This window comes from Ambystoma mexicanum, chromosome 4q (assembly GCF_040938575.1).
Source record: "Ambystoma mexicanum isolate Mex_15411 chromosome 4q, UKY_AmexF1_1, whole genome shotgun sequence".
In the NCBI taxonomy this organism is placed as follows: domain Eukaryota; kingdom Metazoa; phylum Chordata; class Amphibia; order Caudata; family Ambystomatidae; genus Ambystoma; species Ambystoma mexicanum.
This window is the reverse complement of record NC_090928.1, coordinates 1,190,368,670-1,190,384,432: the sequence shown is the minus strand read 5'-3', so window position 1 is coordinate 1,190,384,432 and position 15,763 is coordinate 1,190,368,670. Positions and strand designations below refer to the sequence as shown.

The 15,763-nt window shown below is 48.9% G+C and overlaps 1 protein-coding gene across 1 annotated transcript in view; it reads left to right on the top strand.

Moving 5' to 3' along the window:
- The window catches only part of DNAH8 (dynein axonemal heavy chain 8), an 8,835,797-nt gene that overhangs the window by 418,341 nt on the left and 8,401,693 nt on the right, over window positions 1–15,763 (top strand). The window contains exon 3 of the mRNA XM_069608756.1: window positions 11,877–12,011. Coding sequence (XP_069464857.1) covers window positions 11,877–12,011 — 135 coding nt within the window. The remainder of the gene's footprint in view (window positions 1–11,876; window positions 12,012–15,763) is intronic.

Sequence of the window (15,763 nt, the reverse complement as noted above, 5' to 3'; positions counted from 1 at the left end):
TCAGTTCGTCGATGACGGTCGCTCAAGACCTGATCTTTCTGGGTTTCTGTTGGGATACCATGAGTACCTGAGTGTTCCTGACGGAGGACAGGATTGCGGACCTTTCCACCACGTGCCAGCTCTTCCTGCATTCCTCCCACATGTTGGCCTGGTGGTTCCAGAGACTCTTCGGCCTCATGACCTCTTGCATGTTCGCTCTACCTCTTGCACGCCTGATAATGAGGCGCACTCAGCTTGCTATTCAGAGCTGCCGGTCCCATACTACGGATCTGGATTCCAAGATGATTCCAATCCCATCCTGCATGGCAGCGTACCTTCAATGGTGGTCATCCTCCAGCATCCTTTTAGTGGGAACGTCCTTCAAGGAACCCTGCCCACAAGCAACGGTTACTACAGACTCTTCGCTTCTGGGGTGGGGAGGGACACTGCGTCACCTCAAGGTGTACGATTTGTGGATGCCTCAGGACAGGCAGTTCAATATCAATTACCTGGAGCTCCTGCCAGTTTTTCTGGCGCTCAAGGCTTTCAACACTCTATCACCAACAGTGTTGTTCGCATTTGCACGGACAATTCCATAGCAATGTTCTACATTAACAAACAGGGGGCAGCAAGTCTCCCCACTATCTAAATTTGGAATTAGGCTATCCAACACAATGGACCACATTACGGGTCCAGCTGTGACCGTGCCGGAGCTATCTTTCATGAATTAGCATATTTAGAATAATTCCCTGTTGTCAGGTTGGGACTCCTCGCTTGCCATTACAATAACAATATCCAGGAGTTAAATAATTTGTAGGCTATTCTCCTGATTTAGGTCTATATGACCCTATCAATGATGTGGCTATCCTTATCCCTTCCCCAAAGTGCATCTTCAGATTCTGTCACAAGCAGCATAGACAGAATAAATATATAGCCTGCCTTGCAAGGGGAGGCATCCGGTCACATGCAAATCTATGAAAGATACAAACACTGGAGAACTAGTTACAAGTAGGTAACGTTTTTCATCTCTAGTACTGGATCTTTCATAGATTCACATGCTTAGCATGGACTACAAAGCAGTAAAGCATGATAGGGCAGGAGGTGGAGGCAGTATCCATAGAACAAAGTTCCACCTCCAGAGAACAAGTTAGTTACCCCTGGCAATGTTCTTTCGACTGTATGTTCCTCCCACGTATTCCTCATCTTTGACATCTCCAATATCCAGCTTCAGCTGCTTCAGAAAAACATTTTGGCAGAGGGCGCTGTGCGTCGATGCGGTCGACTCGATGTCCCTCGAGGGCCCCCATCTCAAGATTGATGTAATCGAAGGCATATATAGAACGCGCAGTTCTGTTTTTCCGTGTCATTCTCAAGTAGAACTACCCGCATAAAAGAGGATTTGACCATAGTAGATTCTGAAGGAGTGTTAGCTCAAATAACATGGGAAATTCTACTGAGGGGTCGGCTGGGAGGGTCAATGAGGAATACATGGGAAGAACATCCAGTCAAAAGAATGTTACCAGGGGTAAGTAACTTTTTCTTCGAATTGATTGTGTCCTCCCACATATTCTTCATCTTTGATAGACTCCCAAAGCAGTGTTTGATTTGGAGGATGGAGTAAGAAGGAGTAAGAAGTTGATCATCAAAGGTTTCCATGAACGGATTGAAGGGCTGCCTTCCCAAAGCTTCCTTCCTAACTTAAGGTGGAATCAAGGCAGCAATGCCTAATTAAAGTGTGAATTGTAGACCAAGTGGCTACTTCACAAATATTTTTAATAGGAATACCTCTTTGGAGAGCAGAAGAAGTAGCCATGCCCCTAGTGGAATGGGCTCTCAAGCCTTCTGGGGGATCTTTAACTGCCAGCCTGTAGCATTTGGAAATAGCTAAAATAATCCATCTGCACAAGGTCTGTTTTGTCACAGCCTGTCCCACCCTATGACCAGTGTATCCTATGAATAGTTATTCATCCAGATGAAGTTTTGATAACCTTGAAATTTAGAAACGCAGAGCCCTTCGCGGGTTGAGTCTGTATAACCTCTCCTCCTCCTTGCTAGGATGAAGTGGAGGGTAGAAAGTGGGTAACACTATCTTTTGTCCTAAATGGAAGTCTAATATGACCTTAGGTAGGTAGGAAGGTTTGACCATCAGGACAACCTTGTCCTTATGAAATACTCTAAACGGTGGTTTAGAGGATAGTGCCTGCAACTCACTCACTCTACGGGCTGATGTTAGCGCTACCAACAATATGGTTTTGAATCGTAGTAGTCTTGAGGGACATGAAGGGAGCGGTTCAAATGGTCCACACGGGAACCTAGAAAGGAGATGGAGGGAACACATTAGTGACTCCCTTCAGAAATTGTATCACCAAAGGTATCTTAAAATATGAAGTTTCCTCAGACGAGTGCTTGAAGATGGAAAGCACCACCAAACAACCTTTAATGGTCCCAACCTGGAGCCCCAGTTTTGCCAAGTACAGCAGAACGGATAACACCTCTGGTGTTTTGCATAGCACAAAGGGTCCAAATTCTTGTCCCTGCACTAGCTTCCTAATTTGTTCCAATGGCAGCAGTACAAAGACTTGGTTACTGGCCTTCAGGACGAAAGCAAAATCTCCATTACGTCATCCGGGATGTCCCAATCCTTGTACCTCAGCCTCTCAGTAAACCATGTGTGAAGGGTGAGTGTCTTGACCTCTGGATGGGTAACTCGACCCTCCTCTCATGAGAAGGTTCTCTCTTTGTGGAAGACATATTGAAGGGCAGATGGACATGTCCAGAAGGTCCGGGTACTACGTCCTCCTGGCCCAAACCGCCGGGGCAATTAGGAGGTAATGCACTGTTATTGTTGGTGGGAATGAAGTGTTAAGGGAGGAAAGGGGACGGGCGGGGGAGGGGGAATAGAGGTGGGGAGAGGGGGTAACGTTAGGGGTTGTTTTGGTAGTTGCTGTTTAAAATGCTAATAAAGAGAGTTTAAAAAAAAATTAGGATCATGGATTTCCCAAACATTATCAACCTCCTGATCACGTGAGGAATGACGGGGACTGCAGAAACGCGTTCAGGAGTGCAAACTCCCAGTCCACTATGAATGCGTCTTCTAGAGCTCCTCTTGGGGGAAATTCCCTTAAGCAGTACAGTTCGCATTTCCAGTTGATACTGGTAGAGAACAGATCTACTTGAGGGGTTCTCCATGTTAGGGAGAATTCTCATTCTATGGCTAATTCCCCTCACCTAGTGAGTCCCCCAGCAGCTTTGCTGGATTTCTGGAGTTTATTTTTTCCACTTGGTAAGAGTGTGAGCCTTTTTCCCACCCTTACCTGTGTTTTGCCATGTGGTCTTGGGCTCTGGAGCACACCACTCCATGAGCCCTATTTTTGTGTGTGTTACACCGCACCTTCAGTGCAGTAGCACAGGGTTGTCTCAGACTTCCCTCTGACTCCATATTCTGGGGCCGACTACCATCCCCCAGAAATAGGTAAAGTTGCCATTAACTTTACATAGTCACTTTAAAACTACAGACCCAGTGCACCCCATCTTACATGGAGTACTGGTAAGGGTTAATTACTATCCCCTTTTGTCTCTGCCTCTCTGAGCTTTGTTTTGCTCTTTTAACATTTAGACTTGGCTGGTGGCAGTGGTGTCTACCCTAACTTTTCTACCGCGTTTATATTAATCAGGTTACTCACCGTAGTGACCATCTTACTCCTAGTCCATAGTCCCCTTTCCTCCATACTTATGGGACATTCCTCTGTCCTGTGGAATGTCCAAATTTATTTAGTCTTTCCTCTCTTTCTATGCAGCACCCGGCACACGGCCGTAACCCCGCCTATCTCGGCTCTGCCCCGCGCATCGCCCACCAGTCCTTTTCTATCGCCAGGTCAGAGACCTTTTAGCAATAACAGAGGAACCTTATCAGAGGGGACGGCGGGCGGCCGTATGGAGGAAAGAGGACTATGGACTAGGAGTAATGTGGTGACTACGGTGAGTAACCTGGTTATACTCCTGCGTCCCGTCCCCTTTCCTCCATACTTATGGGAGATTCCCAAGCACTCCTTACAGGAACTATGGGTGGATGGAAAAAAACCCTTACTGAAACAGGTTCTTCAGCACAGCCTGACCAAACGGAGAATCAGATCTTGAGCTCAGGTCTAGTCAATAATACTTATAAAAAGGCGATGGGGAGGCCCAAGTAGCCGCCTTTGCGATGGTCTCCCAAGGGATGTATTTTTGAAAGGCAACTGTGGCTGCCTTGCCTGCACCAGGTGTGCATGAATACCTTTTGGAGGCTTCAGCCCTTGGACGGTGTAAGACTCCGTAATGCAAACAGCGAGCCATCGGGCGATAGTAGCCTTAGAGGCCTGCTTACCTTGTGGATTACCAAAGGTCCCGAACAGTTGAGAAGAGCTCCTAAATTCGGATGTTCTGTCCAGATAGAACTTAAGAGCCCTTCCAACATCCAGGCAATGCAGAACCCTTTCCGCCTCTGAAGCGGGGTTCGTAAAAAAGACCGGCAGGGAGATCGACTGGTTCAGATATAAATCAGAGACCACCTTCTGCAGGAAAGCAGGATTTGTCCGTAGGACCACCTTATCCTTGTGAAAAACCAAGAAGGGATGCTCCACCGACAAAGCCTGGAGCTCACTCACGCACCTTGCTGAAGTAACGGCAACCAAAAAGGACACCTTCCATGATAGGTGCTTGAGGTCCACCGTGGCCATTGGTTCGAAAGGTTATGGCACAACGCTGTCAGGACCACATTTAGATCCCATGCCGGGTGCGGACTACGAATCGGAGGATAAAGGCGCGTCAAGCCTACGAAATGTCTCTTAACCACTGGATTAGACAGAAAGTAAGAGCATTGGTCCGTAGATAGGTAGGCGGAAAACCGACGAAAGATAAGTTCTTCATGACAGAACGTGAACACCCGACTCTGCTAAGTGGGATACAAAGGACAGTACTGTGTCAATTGTATCCACCCTTGGGTCCAGCTGCTTGTTTAAACACCATTTACAGAACCTGAGCCATTTGCTTCTGTACTGGGACCTAGTCAAGGGTTTTCTGGCTGCCTGAATAATGCGCATGTTATCTGCAGACAGGCTAAGATGTTCTAAAGACCTGAACTCAGGCACCTTGCCACCAAGGTGAGTGATTGTGGGGAGGGGTGCCACAGTTGTTGTTCCCCCTGGTGAAGAAGATCGGGGGTCACCGGTAACCTGATCAGCGGATACACCGACAGGTGTTGAAGTTCTGAAAACCAAAACCTGGCCGGCCACCACGGGGCTATGAGTAGAAGAGAACAGTTCACTGAGTTCTTCAGGTTTGCAAATCGTCCGATGAACTAGAGGCAGAGGCAGGAAGGCATAAGCACTCATGTTGTGCCATGGAATCTCGAGAGCATCCCCCAGAGAGGAGGCTCCCAGTCCGTTTCTGGAGGCATACAGAGGAAGCTTCCTGTTTGCTGCCGTAGCGAAGAGGTTCACGTCCGGAGTGCCCCAGCGCAGGAAAATCCATGAGAGGACCTCCGCCTTCAGCTCCCACTCGTAGCTCACCATCGTCCGCCGACTGAGGGCATCTGCCATGACATTCAGCTGGCCCGGGATGTGTACTGCAAGTAGCCAGACACCATGACGAATGGCCTATTCCCAAATCTGGATGGACAGGTCCACGTGAGGGGGAGACTTGGTGCCCCCTTGCTTGTTGATGTAATACATCAACACTGCATTTTCCGTGGGAATACGGACCACCTTGTTGGCAATGATCGTTCTGAACGCCTTGAGCGCTAGAAAGATCGCCACAAGCTCCAGATGATTTATGTGGAGGAGCTTGTCCTGAGGCGACCAAAGATCCGAGACTTCAAGAAGATCCAACGTCGCACCCCACCCCAGAAGGGAGGAGTACGTCGTGACCGTTACCGTCGGGGCTGGGTCCTGAAAACCTGCCCCCACAGACAGGTTTCTGAGAGACGACCACCAGTCCAGGTCCGCTTTCGTGGAAGCCGTAATCGTTATCAACTTGGAGTCAGGATCCACAGCCTGAAGCCAAGAACTCCGAAGAGCCATCTGAGTCCGCCTCATCTTGAGACGAGCAAGAGGAAGAGCCAAAATGCACGAGGCCATGAGGCCCAGCAGCCTCTGGAACCACCAGGCCACCGACATGCTCTTCGACTGCGCAAACATCTGACACGTGGCCAACAGATCCGCCATTCTGTCCCCAGTCAGGTACACTCTGCAGTCGATTGTGTTCCAGCGAAAACCCAGGAAAATCAAGTCCTGAGAGACCGTCATGGAAGATTTCCGCCAGTTCACCGACAGCCCGAGGTGGAACAGGAGCTGGAGGAGAGACTGAAGATTGCAGGCGGCTTTCAACGGGCAAGGGCTGTGTAAGAGCCAGCCACCCAAATACAGATACACATGGATACCCTGCAGACGAATATAGGCTGCGATCACCAACATCATCTTTGTAAAGGCCAAAAAAGAAGCACTCGAAACTGAAAGTGCTCCTCTCCCACAGAGAAACAGAGATATCTCCTGTGTTGACTCCAGATCAGAATATGCATGTACGCATCCTGAAGGTCAACCACGCTGAGCCAATCGCCCATCTGCAAGGAGGACCGTATCTGGCCAGGCGTGATCATCTTGAATTTCTCTTGGGAAAGGAAAAGATTGAACTGGGAAAGGTCTAGGATGGTACGCAGGCCAGCCCAGTTGGGTTTGGGCACCGTAAACAGCCGGGAGTAGAAGCCCTCCCCTCACTCCCCAAGGGGAATGGGTTCCACAGCTCTGAGGTCCTGCAGTTTCAGCACCTCGGCTTTTAGGGAGGGCGATCCCGACTGCTGGAAAGGAGGGTTGAAGGGTGGGGTAGGAGGTAAGGGTAAGTGGAAGCCCGCCCAAGCGACTGACAAGACCCACCTGTCCTCGGTGATGGTCTGCCACGCCTCCCAATGAGACGCAATGCGTCCTCCCACCGGGGTCTCGTGCGAGCGTGGAGAACCCTCATTTGGCAGGCTTTTCAGTGGTGTTACCACCTGAACCTGAGGAGGAGGCTGAGGAGCGGGAGAAAAACCGAGTCTGTTCTGCCTCCAGCAGTTATTACCCGAAGGAGTATCCACTCTGCAGGATTTCCGGTCTAGAAAGCCCCTGAAACCAGAGGAGAGCCGGCTTTGCGACAACGGTCTCTGCATCCTAAAAGGGTTTTTAACCAGGACGGACAAGGATTTAGCTGTCTGGGTGTTGTCCTTCGTTTTGGTGAGCTCCACATCCGTTGTGGAATGGAAAAGCTCCTTACCATCAAATGGCAGATCCAACACCTTGTCCTGCACCTCCTTTGAGAACTTGGTGGCATGCAACCTCGCCTGTCGAGAGGTGTCAACTCCCAACATAAGGCCCTGAGCTGACGTGTCGACGTGATGAGCCGCAGCCTCAAGCAGATCCTGGGCCAAGACTCTGGCATCGGATAAACCCGCCTTAAAATCTTCCAGCTTCTTGACCGGAATTAACTCATCGAACTCCGACAGACCTTTCCACATCTTCATATTCGCCCCCGCTAACACCAGTTCTGCATTAGCCTGCAAGAGCTGCAAGGCTGAGTTAGCGAAAATCTTCCTCCCAAGAGAGTCGAGGAGGTTGTCCTCCTTCCACAGAACCTCAGTAGCTGTCGTAGAAGAGGATGCTGCAGGCCTGGACTGTAAAGTGGCCGCAGCCACCACTGTGGAGGAGGGGGGCAGACAAGATGACAGGGCCACCTCTTCCAAAGAATGCAGCCTGTATCGCGCGTCAATTTTCTTATTGACAAATAGTCCAGTGTGTTGCTTTTCCCAGACTCTACGGAGCTCGGCCAAAACGTCCTTCTGCAAGAACAGGCCGGTACGCTCCGAAGCAGACAGGGTGAAAGCCCCCGAAATCACACCCTCCTGCGGAGCGGGTGCCTCGGGCACTGGAACATCCAATAGACACATAATATCCAGTACCTGGTCATGAAAAGCTCTAATAGAGCGGGGCTGGTCTTCGCTGTCCTGATCGCCCTGCGCATCATCCGACAGGTCAGGATCCTGCTGAACTCTGTCAGGCACTGCCTTGTCCACAAGGGACAATGGAGGCAAGGGTGGAAGGGTTGGGGGAGGCACCGCAGGCAAGGGCGTCGCCGGCAGAGCCACCGGAGGAGCGTGTGGAGCCAGAGGCGCAGGCGGGCATATCTTCCTAAAAAGACCCTTGAAATTCTCTCATGGGGGTCGGTACGCATGAGCGTCTGAAATTTGCCGAAAAAGGCGTCCTCCGGAGACGGTTTTGGAGCTAACGGGGACGTAAAGGGGAGGGTTGCCACACAGGCCCATTCCCCTGATGTATCCACAAAAATTAAGGGTGCCGAACCCACAGGCAACAAGACTTTGTGCGGCAGGGGCATTTGAGCGTTCCAGCTGTAAACCGGGCGAAACGGATGCGCACAAGGAATTTTATGTTCACCCACAGAACAAACTCCTACACCTGAGGCCGATGGCATAGTTGTAGGGGAAGCACCCAAAATGGCCGCCATGGTCGTGGCGGGATCGGCCACCATTTTGCCATCACCTGAGCGGAACTGCGGCACGTGAGGAGGTGACGCAGGGGTCCCTGTCGATGGATCTGGGATCTTAGTTTTAGCCTTTACATAAGGAACCTCGACTGAGCCGGTACTAGTGGCCTTGAATCTTTTTGCGACATAGCAATAGCCAAACTAGCCTTCACAGGAAGGACCTCGGCACTGCCGGTAAAGGAAGAACTTTCACTCCTTGCCCCCTCAACAGTTCTGGCGTCTCCAGAAGAGCGGGAACAGTGAGAAACAACTTTCACAGATAAGGCCTTGCCAGGCCTCTCAGAAATGTTTGTTACTTTAGCCTCTGTATGAGGGACCTCGGACCCTGGTCCGGTAACAGCCTTACTAGCGCGGGCCTCGAACATCCGTTCAGTAACACCAAGCCCAGCCAAGGCCTCGGGGCACACCCCGGTACTTTTGAGGGAAGCCGATAACGAGGCCTCGAAGCGAGCTCCGGTACCCCACGACTGCGTCCAGTCCCGAACGAGCAGAGAAAAGACCTGATGGGCGATGCGCAGGGCGTAGCTGAGATGGGCGGGGTTACGGCCGTATGCCGGGCCCGGCGTAGAAAGAGAGGAGGAACTAATTGAACATTTTTTGGATGCTGTTACAAAGTGCTCCGGTCCCGTCCCACAGGACGGAGGAATGCCCCATAAGTATGGAGGAAAGGGGACGGGACGTAGAAGTATAAACATGGTATTGTTCCAGGCTATTATATTAGCCTCGAACCAAAACCCGCTTGACCAAATTCTCTTTCTTTTGGCTCCGGTTGGGTTTATTCGCCATTTCTTTTTGTTAAAGTCCTTCTTGTGTTTTACTTTGCGCGGCAAACTAGGTTCGCCTGCTTTGTTCAGTCTTTTGGCAGGCTTCTGCAGAGAAGCCCTCTTCTTGGCGCCTGGGTGTCTAGGTGGGCTGAATGTGAGGGAGGGGTGTAGTCACCCCCTGCACAGGGTATCCGAGGAAACCTAAGTCGCACTTTGTCATGATTGGCTGAGGTGGTTGTCCCGGCTGGACAACCCCCCCTGCTGCGTGATTGACAGCCAGGCTGTGTGAATGGGGGTTTTGCGCATAAAAGGCAGGTCTCTAGGGCTAGAAGTCAGAGTCGCCTCTGGAACTACAAGGAACCGAAGAGAAGAGGAGAGAATGACGGCTGCTGCAACTTCCCCGTCCCGGTGAAGCCCTGCTGCAGTCCTGAGCTATCTACCCTTCGACGACTAAGAGGAGATCCAGACCATGGTCTTCTTCCCTTGAGCCTGGTGGGGATAACCAGTTCATCTTCTTCAGCCAGAGATCTCCGCCGTGGTCGAAATTGCTGCACACTGCTGTAGTGGTCCGGATAGCCACCTGAGCCTTTCCTGTTTTAAGGAGCACACCTTTTCGTTGTCACTGCTGCCGGCTTCATCCCTGCGTGGTGCAGACCCCCTTCAGACGTCCTTCTTCACATCGAAGCTCCAGGAATCGTGGGTCTGGGGAAACCAACAGGAACAACTGCCAGGGCACCAGCTGCATCGTGGGAATAAGGTACTGTGTTCTACTTGAGGAAACTGGGTGAATCCCTTTTCTTCATCTTCAAGGCTCGTCCTTGTCTTCCCTCCTTCATGTAACTTTTGCTTCCGAACATTTGATAATATCCAAGTACTTTTGGGCTACGCTGAATCGTGAACTGTCTAACGGTGTGATCTTTGGCACAGGTCTCTGGTGTCACCTAAACCTGGCTCCAACCCTTTGACTTTTGAACTCCTGTTTCTGAGTGTTTCTCGATACTGTCTGCCTAACCTAAATATTGCCTGTGATTTTTGCCTCCAACTCCCTCTGGGTATCTCAGGTGCTAAGTGTGTTTTTGCCCCGGTAGAATTTCATGTCACGGATATGCGTTTATTGAGTAGATTATTAAATTTGCACACTCTGGATGGAATACAAGTAGTTGACCTGATTTACAGGTTGGATCCACGTTTAGGATCAAGCAGCCTCAAGACCCAATTCATTGTCTTGTTGTACGCTACTTAACCCTCTGGAGTCTACCACTGTTTTAAATGCCCCCCTTTGCTTTGCTTTGGACGACCCATGTCTGTTTCCAGACATTGCCATTAGTATAGAAGGTTGAGGGACAGTACTCTCCTCTATATCTTTTTAGTAGGCGATACACCACACGCCACCCAGGGACAGGCACCCCCGCTAGGATCAGGGTGTTCTTCCTTAGGGTCAGGTACGCCGAGTCGGGTGGTCCTCCCCCTTTTTTCATGGATGTTGAGTGTGAGCACTCTAATTGATTCAGTCATTTTGCAATCTTTTGATGCACTTCGAATACCTACCTTCCTAAAAAAACGCTTTTGTTGTGTTACCAGATGTTACCTTGTTAATGGTTTAAGGATGAATACTGTGCACCAAGCACCTTAGCTGAATAAGCTTCCCTGTTGTTTTCTAGACTCAAAAGGGAAACCAGTCTCAAAAGCATCCATCTCCTGTTGGATACCTTCATGTATTTCCGAGGTCTACAAGATTCAAGACCTTCAGCCACCAAAGGGCATTCATGCACATCTGGTCCGGGGCAAAGATGGTGCTGTTGCCTTAAAAAAATACGTCCTTTGGGAGTCCATTGCCAAAGGCGGCTACGTGAGCCTCCCCATCAGCTTTTTACAGACATTACTGTCTGGATCTGAGCTCTCGTGCTGATGGCCTATTTGTCCCGGTAATTCTTAAGAATTTGTTCCAATAAGGTACATTTCCATCCACCCATAATACCTATGGTCAGTGCTTGGGAATCTCCTACAAGTATGGAGGAAACAGGATGGGACATAGGAGTATGACAAAGTTACTGACTGTTGTGACTACCTTACTGCTAGTCCATAGTCCCCTTTCCACCATACGCCCACCCGCCGTCCACTCTAATATTGTTTACTAAATGGTCCTGGACCTGGCGATAGAAAAGGACTGAAGGGCGATGCACGGGGCTTAGCTCAGGAAGGCGGGACTACAGTCACGTTCGGTTGCCCAGCGTAAAAATTAAAGGACAATAAAGTTAATTTTTTTATGCTTTAAATTGCTCCGGTACCATCCCGAAGGACGGAATGTCTCACAAATATGGAGGAAAGGGGACTGTGGACTAGGAGTAAGGTAGTAACTACGGCGAGTAACTGTCAATCTACTCAGTGAAAATGATTGAAGACTCCCAGTCTGGTATCAGAGAATTTTGTAAAAGCAAGCAAATCTATGAAAGATATCAAAGTTGATGAACCACAGTTACAGAGAAGCAACGTGTGCTTATAAGGGAGGCGAGTAGGAGTACATTTTACTGTGCATATTTCACTTGCAGTAACTCTTCTTTTTTGCAGGCAAGACACAGAGAAGCAAGAGAGAATAGAAAAATGAAAATTGACCCTTTATATAAATACATATTTGAAATTTTAAGCGACAAGCTTGGTTTGGATATTGCCACAGTTGAGGAAATGATATTGGATGTTCCATCGGTAAGGCTGACTTTCTTTAAACCTCAATGACGTTCTGTATGTGATGAAGCTGTCAGAACGCGTATTCATAAAAATTAAGATTTAAGGTAATCTACCTGTATATATGTATTCTTGTTTGTGTGTGTGTGTGTGTTTATATATGTACGTATATGTATATATTTTATAAGACAACGGTTGCTGCGCTATATTTATGGTGAAAACTAAGATCCATTGACTTTGTGAAAATTCTATTGCCTTCTGTCCCAGGTTCCCCAAATTTGTAAAGTTTGGTGGAAATTTGTGCAGTGGTTTTAAAGATATAAAGCGATACAAAAAGGAGGTATTTACTTTTTTCATTGTATTTTTCATAAGGAAAATGAGAACCCATTCAACGGGTGCACAGCTTAAATCGCTGGACGGATTTGCTTTAAATCCACAAATTGGACACAAAACGATGCAGATGTGCCTTTTGGTGGATGATTTGGTGCAAATCTATCAAGTAGATTTTCTTAAAATTTGTGCAGATAAGGAGGTTCCCCCGGCACCAACCTATTTTATGTATCTCCCATGGTGCACTGCAGCAAGTGAGGTTTTACAGAAATGAAAGGCTTCCATTTTTTTAACCAATGTGAGCGAAAAACTGAACACTCTCAAAATGATAATAGAAGAGGGAGAAGTGGATGTTTGCCATAAGCAGTGATTTGGGGAGGTTTCAAGCAGTTGGGTAGTGTGAGAGCTTGGGTAATGTAAGGGAAGACTATGGGGTACATTAAAGGTTTGCTGGTATCCCGCTGGTAAATTTGGCGGGATACTGGCAAATGGTATTACTGTTCCTGCCACCTGATATACCGGTATTATCCTCCTATTACAGGCAGCGGGAATACCGGTAAATCCCCATTCCATGATGGAATCCCATGGGACTCCATGGTGAGATTTGCCGGCAATACTGGCTGTTTTTGCCAGTGGGTGCCTGATTTACATCCAGCTCTTGGCTGTAGGTAAATCAGGTAACCTGCGCTGGCAAAGTTTATTACTGCCACTTTTATTCCAGACCGGCAAACTTATAATGAGCCCCTATGTCTTTCCTGCCTGTTTTGTCAGTTCATGTGAATAGTTTAGATCGTAAGATCTATTTGAGAAAACATTGTTGTTCCCACGGAAAGTCGAATGAAAATTGTAAGTACATCACAGGAAATACAATGTGCTCAAAATGAGATTAGGAGGTTTGAAAGGTACTTTGGCTTCAGGGGGTATGTGAGGAGTAAAAAAACAAGGATTAGAGCATATTTGAATATTTTCACAAGAATCAATTACTTACCTGTAAGAAGAAGCACAAGGCATTTCGTGCTGACAACCGTGATGTTTTATGAAAGGCGTTCTCATCATAAACAAGAAATAACCATGTTCTCACAATATTTTCTCACATTTATACCTCAAAGGAAGATCTTGCAGGCACAAAACAAACCTACATTTTCCTGTTTCTGGTACCATTTCATCCATACTTTCTGTAAATGCATCCCATGGGATGGGACCAATACATTTAGAAAATAACAATTCCTCTAAATTTTCATTTTAGGGGTGGAGCCAGTGCACAACCATGGTGTGGTCAAACCACATGCAGACTTCTCCCACAGGCAGTGTCCACCAGCCCTTTTCCCATGCAGATGCAACTGGTCACGCTTTGGAGTGCTCCCTGTGGTGCTTTCACAATGTGTGTTATGGTGCTCCAGGATTTATGGTCTGCCGTCAGATTTGTGCATTTTTCGATGCAGGTCCCTCACTCCTTGTGCCTGGGGTGTGTGGGCCCCAATCACTGCTGTGGTGCATGTTCAGCTTGTGACCCCCTCTCCTTCCGAGCCCTGAAAGAGAGGTTAGCGTGATCTAAGGAGATCATCGCTGCAGTGACTCCTTCAGGTGTGTTATTTCTATGTGAGGTGTGATTATGAGTGATCCTCTTTCTTCAGTGGGACCCTGTTGGGGCGACTCCTTCCTGGGGAACACTGTATCTGGGAAGGACCATATGGGGTCCTTCAACGGCTATCAGGTGTTCTACTTGGGGCAATTCAGCGGCTTCCAAGGCTCCCACTTGTAATCAAGCTAAGGACCTCAAAGGGTATTATACTGGTGTCATCACCGAAGATTCTTTAGGCTCTTTTACCACACACCTGTCTGCGACATCGAGAAACTCTCACTCCCACACTCCCACTGAGGTATAACGCTCATCTGATTCCCACGGAGGCGCGGGTCTTGGCAGGAAGGTGTCTGTGACTCGAAAAGTGATGTGCAGGACTCGATTGGCTTCTGGGGTCGAACCTCTTTGCACTGTGTGTCGAACTCGAAGGGTGAGGTTTCTGCAGGTGAAAGAATATGGGGATTAAAGGTCTGGGTTGTTGAATGTCCCTATCTCTCTCTCTTCCCAGCTTGTCTGTAGAGCCCCCCTCCCAGGTCAACGTGCTCACCTTAGATAGGTGAATGCTGGGCTCTCCATCTGCGTCTAGTGCAGGGTGCCGTTGCCAGTTTCTTCACTGGTGAAACATTGGCCTCTTGACTTCAGAGGATGGTTACCATCGTTGTCTGCACGACCGGTAAGTTTCTGGACACCTTTTGTCTTTATAGTCTTTTAATGCGTGGCAGTGAAGCGCCTGGAAATTCGTAAGTATGGCAAGCACTCTAACTGTCTCTTTCCTTGCAGATTAGTTAGTGTTGAGAGGCGCCGGAGTATTCGCAGGCGTTTGATTGCGACAAGCGTAATGGGCGTGAGTAAGTACCTGCTTAATGTCTCTTTCTTTGTCTTTGCAGGCGACGATGCAGAATGAAGAAATCCAGAATTCGCCGAGTGCCGGTAAGTGGAACAATGCTGTTGTCTTTGCAGATGAAGATGCAGCGTGAAGAATCCGGAATGCACAGCGTGCCAGTAAGTATAATAATGATGTTGTCTTTGCAGGTGAAGATGCAGCGTGAAGAATCCGGAATGCACAACGTGCCGGTAAGTATAATTATGCTGTTGATCTTTGCAGGCGAAGGTGCAGCGGGAGACATGGCCGCTGACGATGGATCAGGTGAGTAAGCACTGCGTGTAAAGTTCGTCTTGCTAACCTGTTGTTTCTGGTCTTTTGCAGGTGCTGATGTTGATCGGGTACAGGAATGGTAAGTATAATTCTTGCAGGTTCAGGATCAAAAGAAGAAAGGCTGGAACAGACTGGGTGAGCGTTCTGCTGCAGATGCAGAATAACGCGAAGCACGTTTCATCAATCGGGTGTGGTTTAAATAGCCTTGGAGTGATGAGGCGTCTTCTTCCACGGCCCCGCCTAGGTAAGAAAAGAGTTCCTGCTTCCAGAAGAGTTCCAGTGCTGTATCCAGGGAGTGGAGCTGCCCCACCCAAGTAAGAAAGTAGTCCCTGTTCACCTAGGGCTTCTAAGAGGCTGGTAAGTAAGCAGCATGGTCTGCCGCAGGTAAGTCCACCCAAGCACCTTCACTCCAATGATGAGCCCGGCGCTTCCAGTGCCGGGACCGATGCTTCTGATGAGCCTGGTGCCACCGGCGCCAGGACAAGGTCCAAAAGGTCCCTGTGGGGACCGGCTGGTGCCTAGGATTAGGGTTAGGGGCCTGCTTCCAAGGACGTTGGGCTGATCCTGGCTCCTTGGAAGCAGTGATCATGACAGTACCCCCCCTCAAGGCCCCTCCTAAGTGTGTCTTCTCCGGGGGTTTTGGCTTGTCGGGGTGATTCAGATGGAATCTCTTGACCAGACGAGGTGCGTGGACATGTTCTGAGG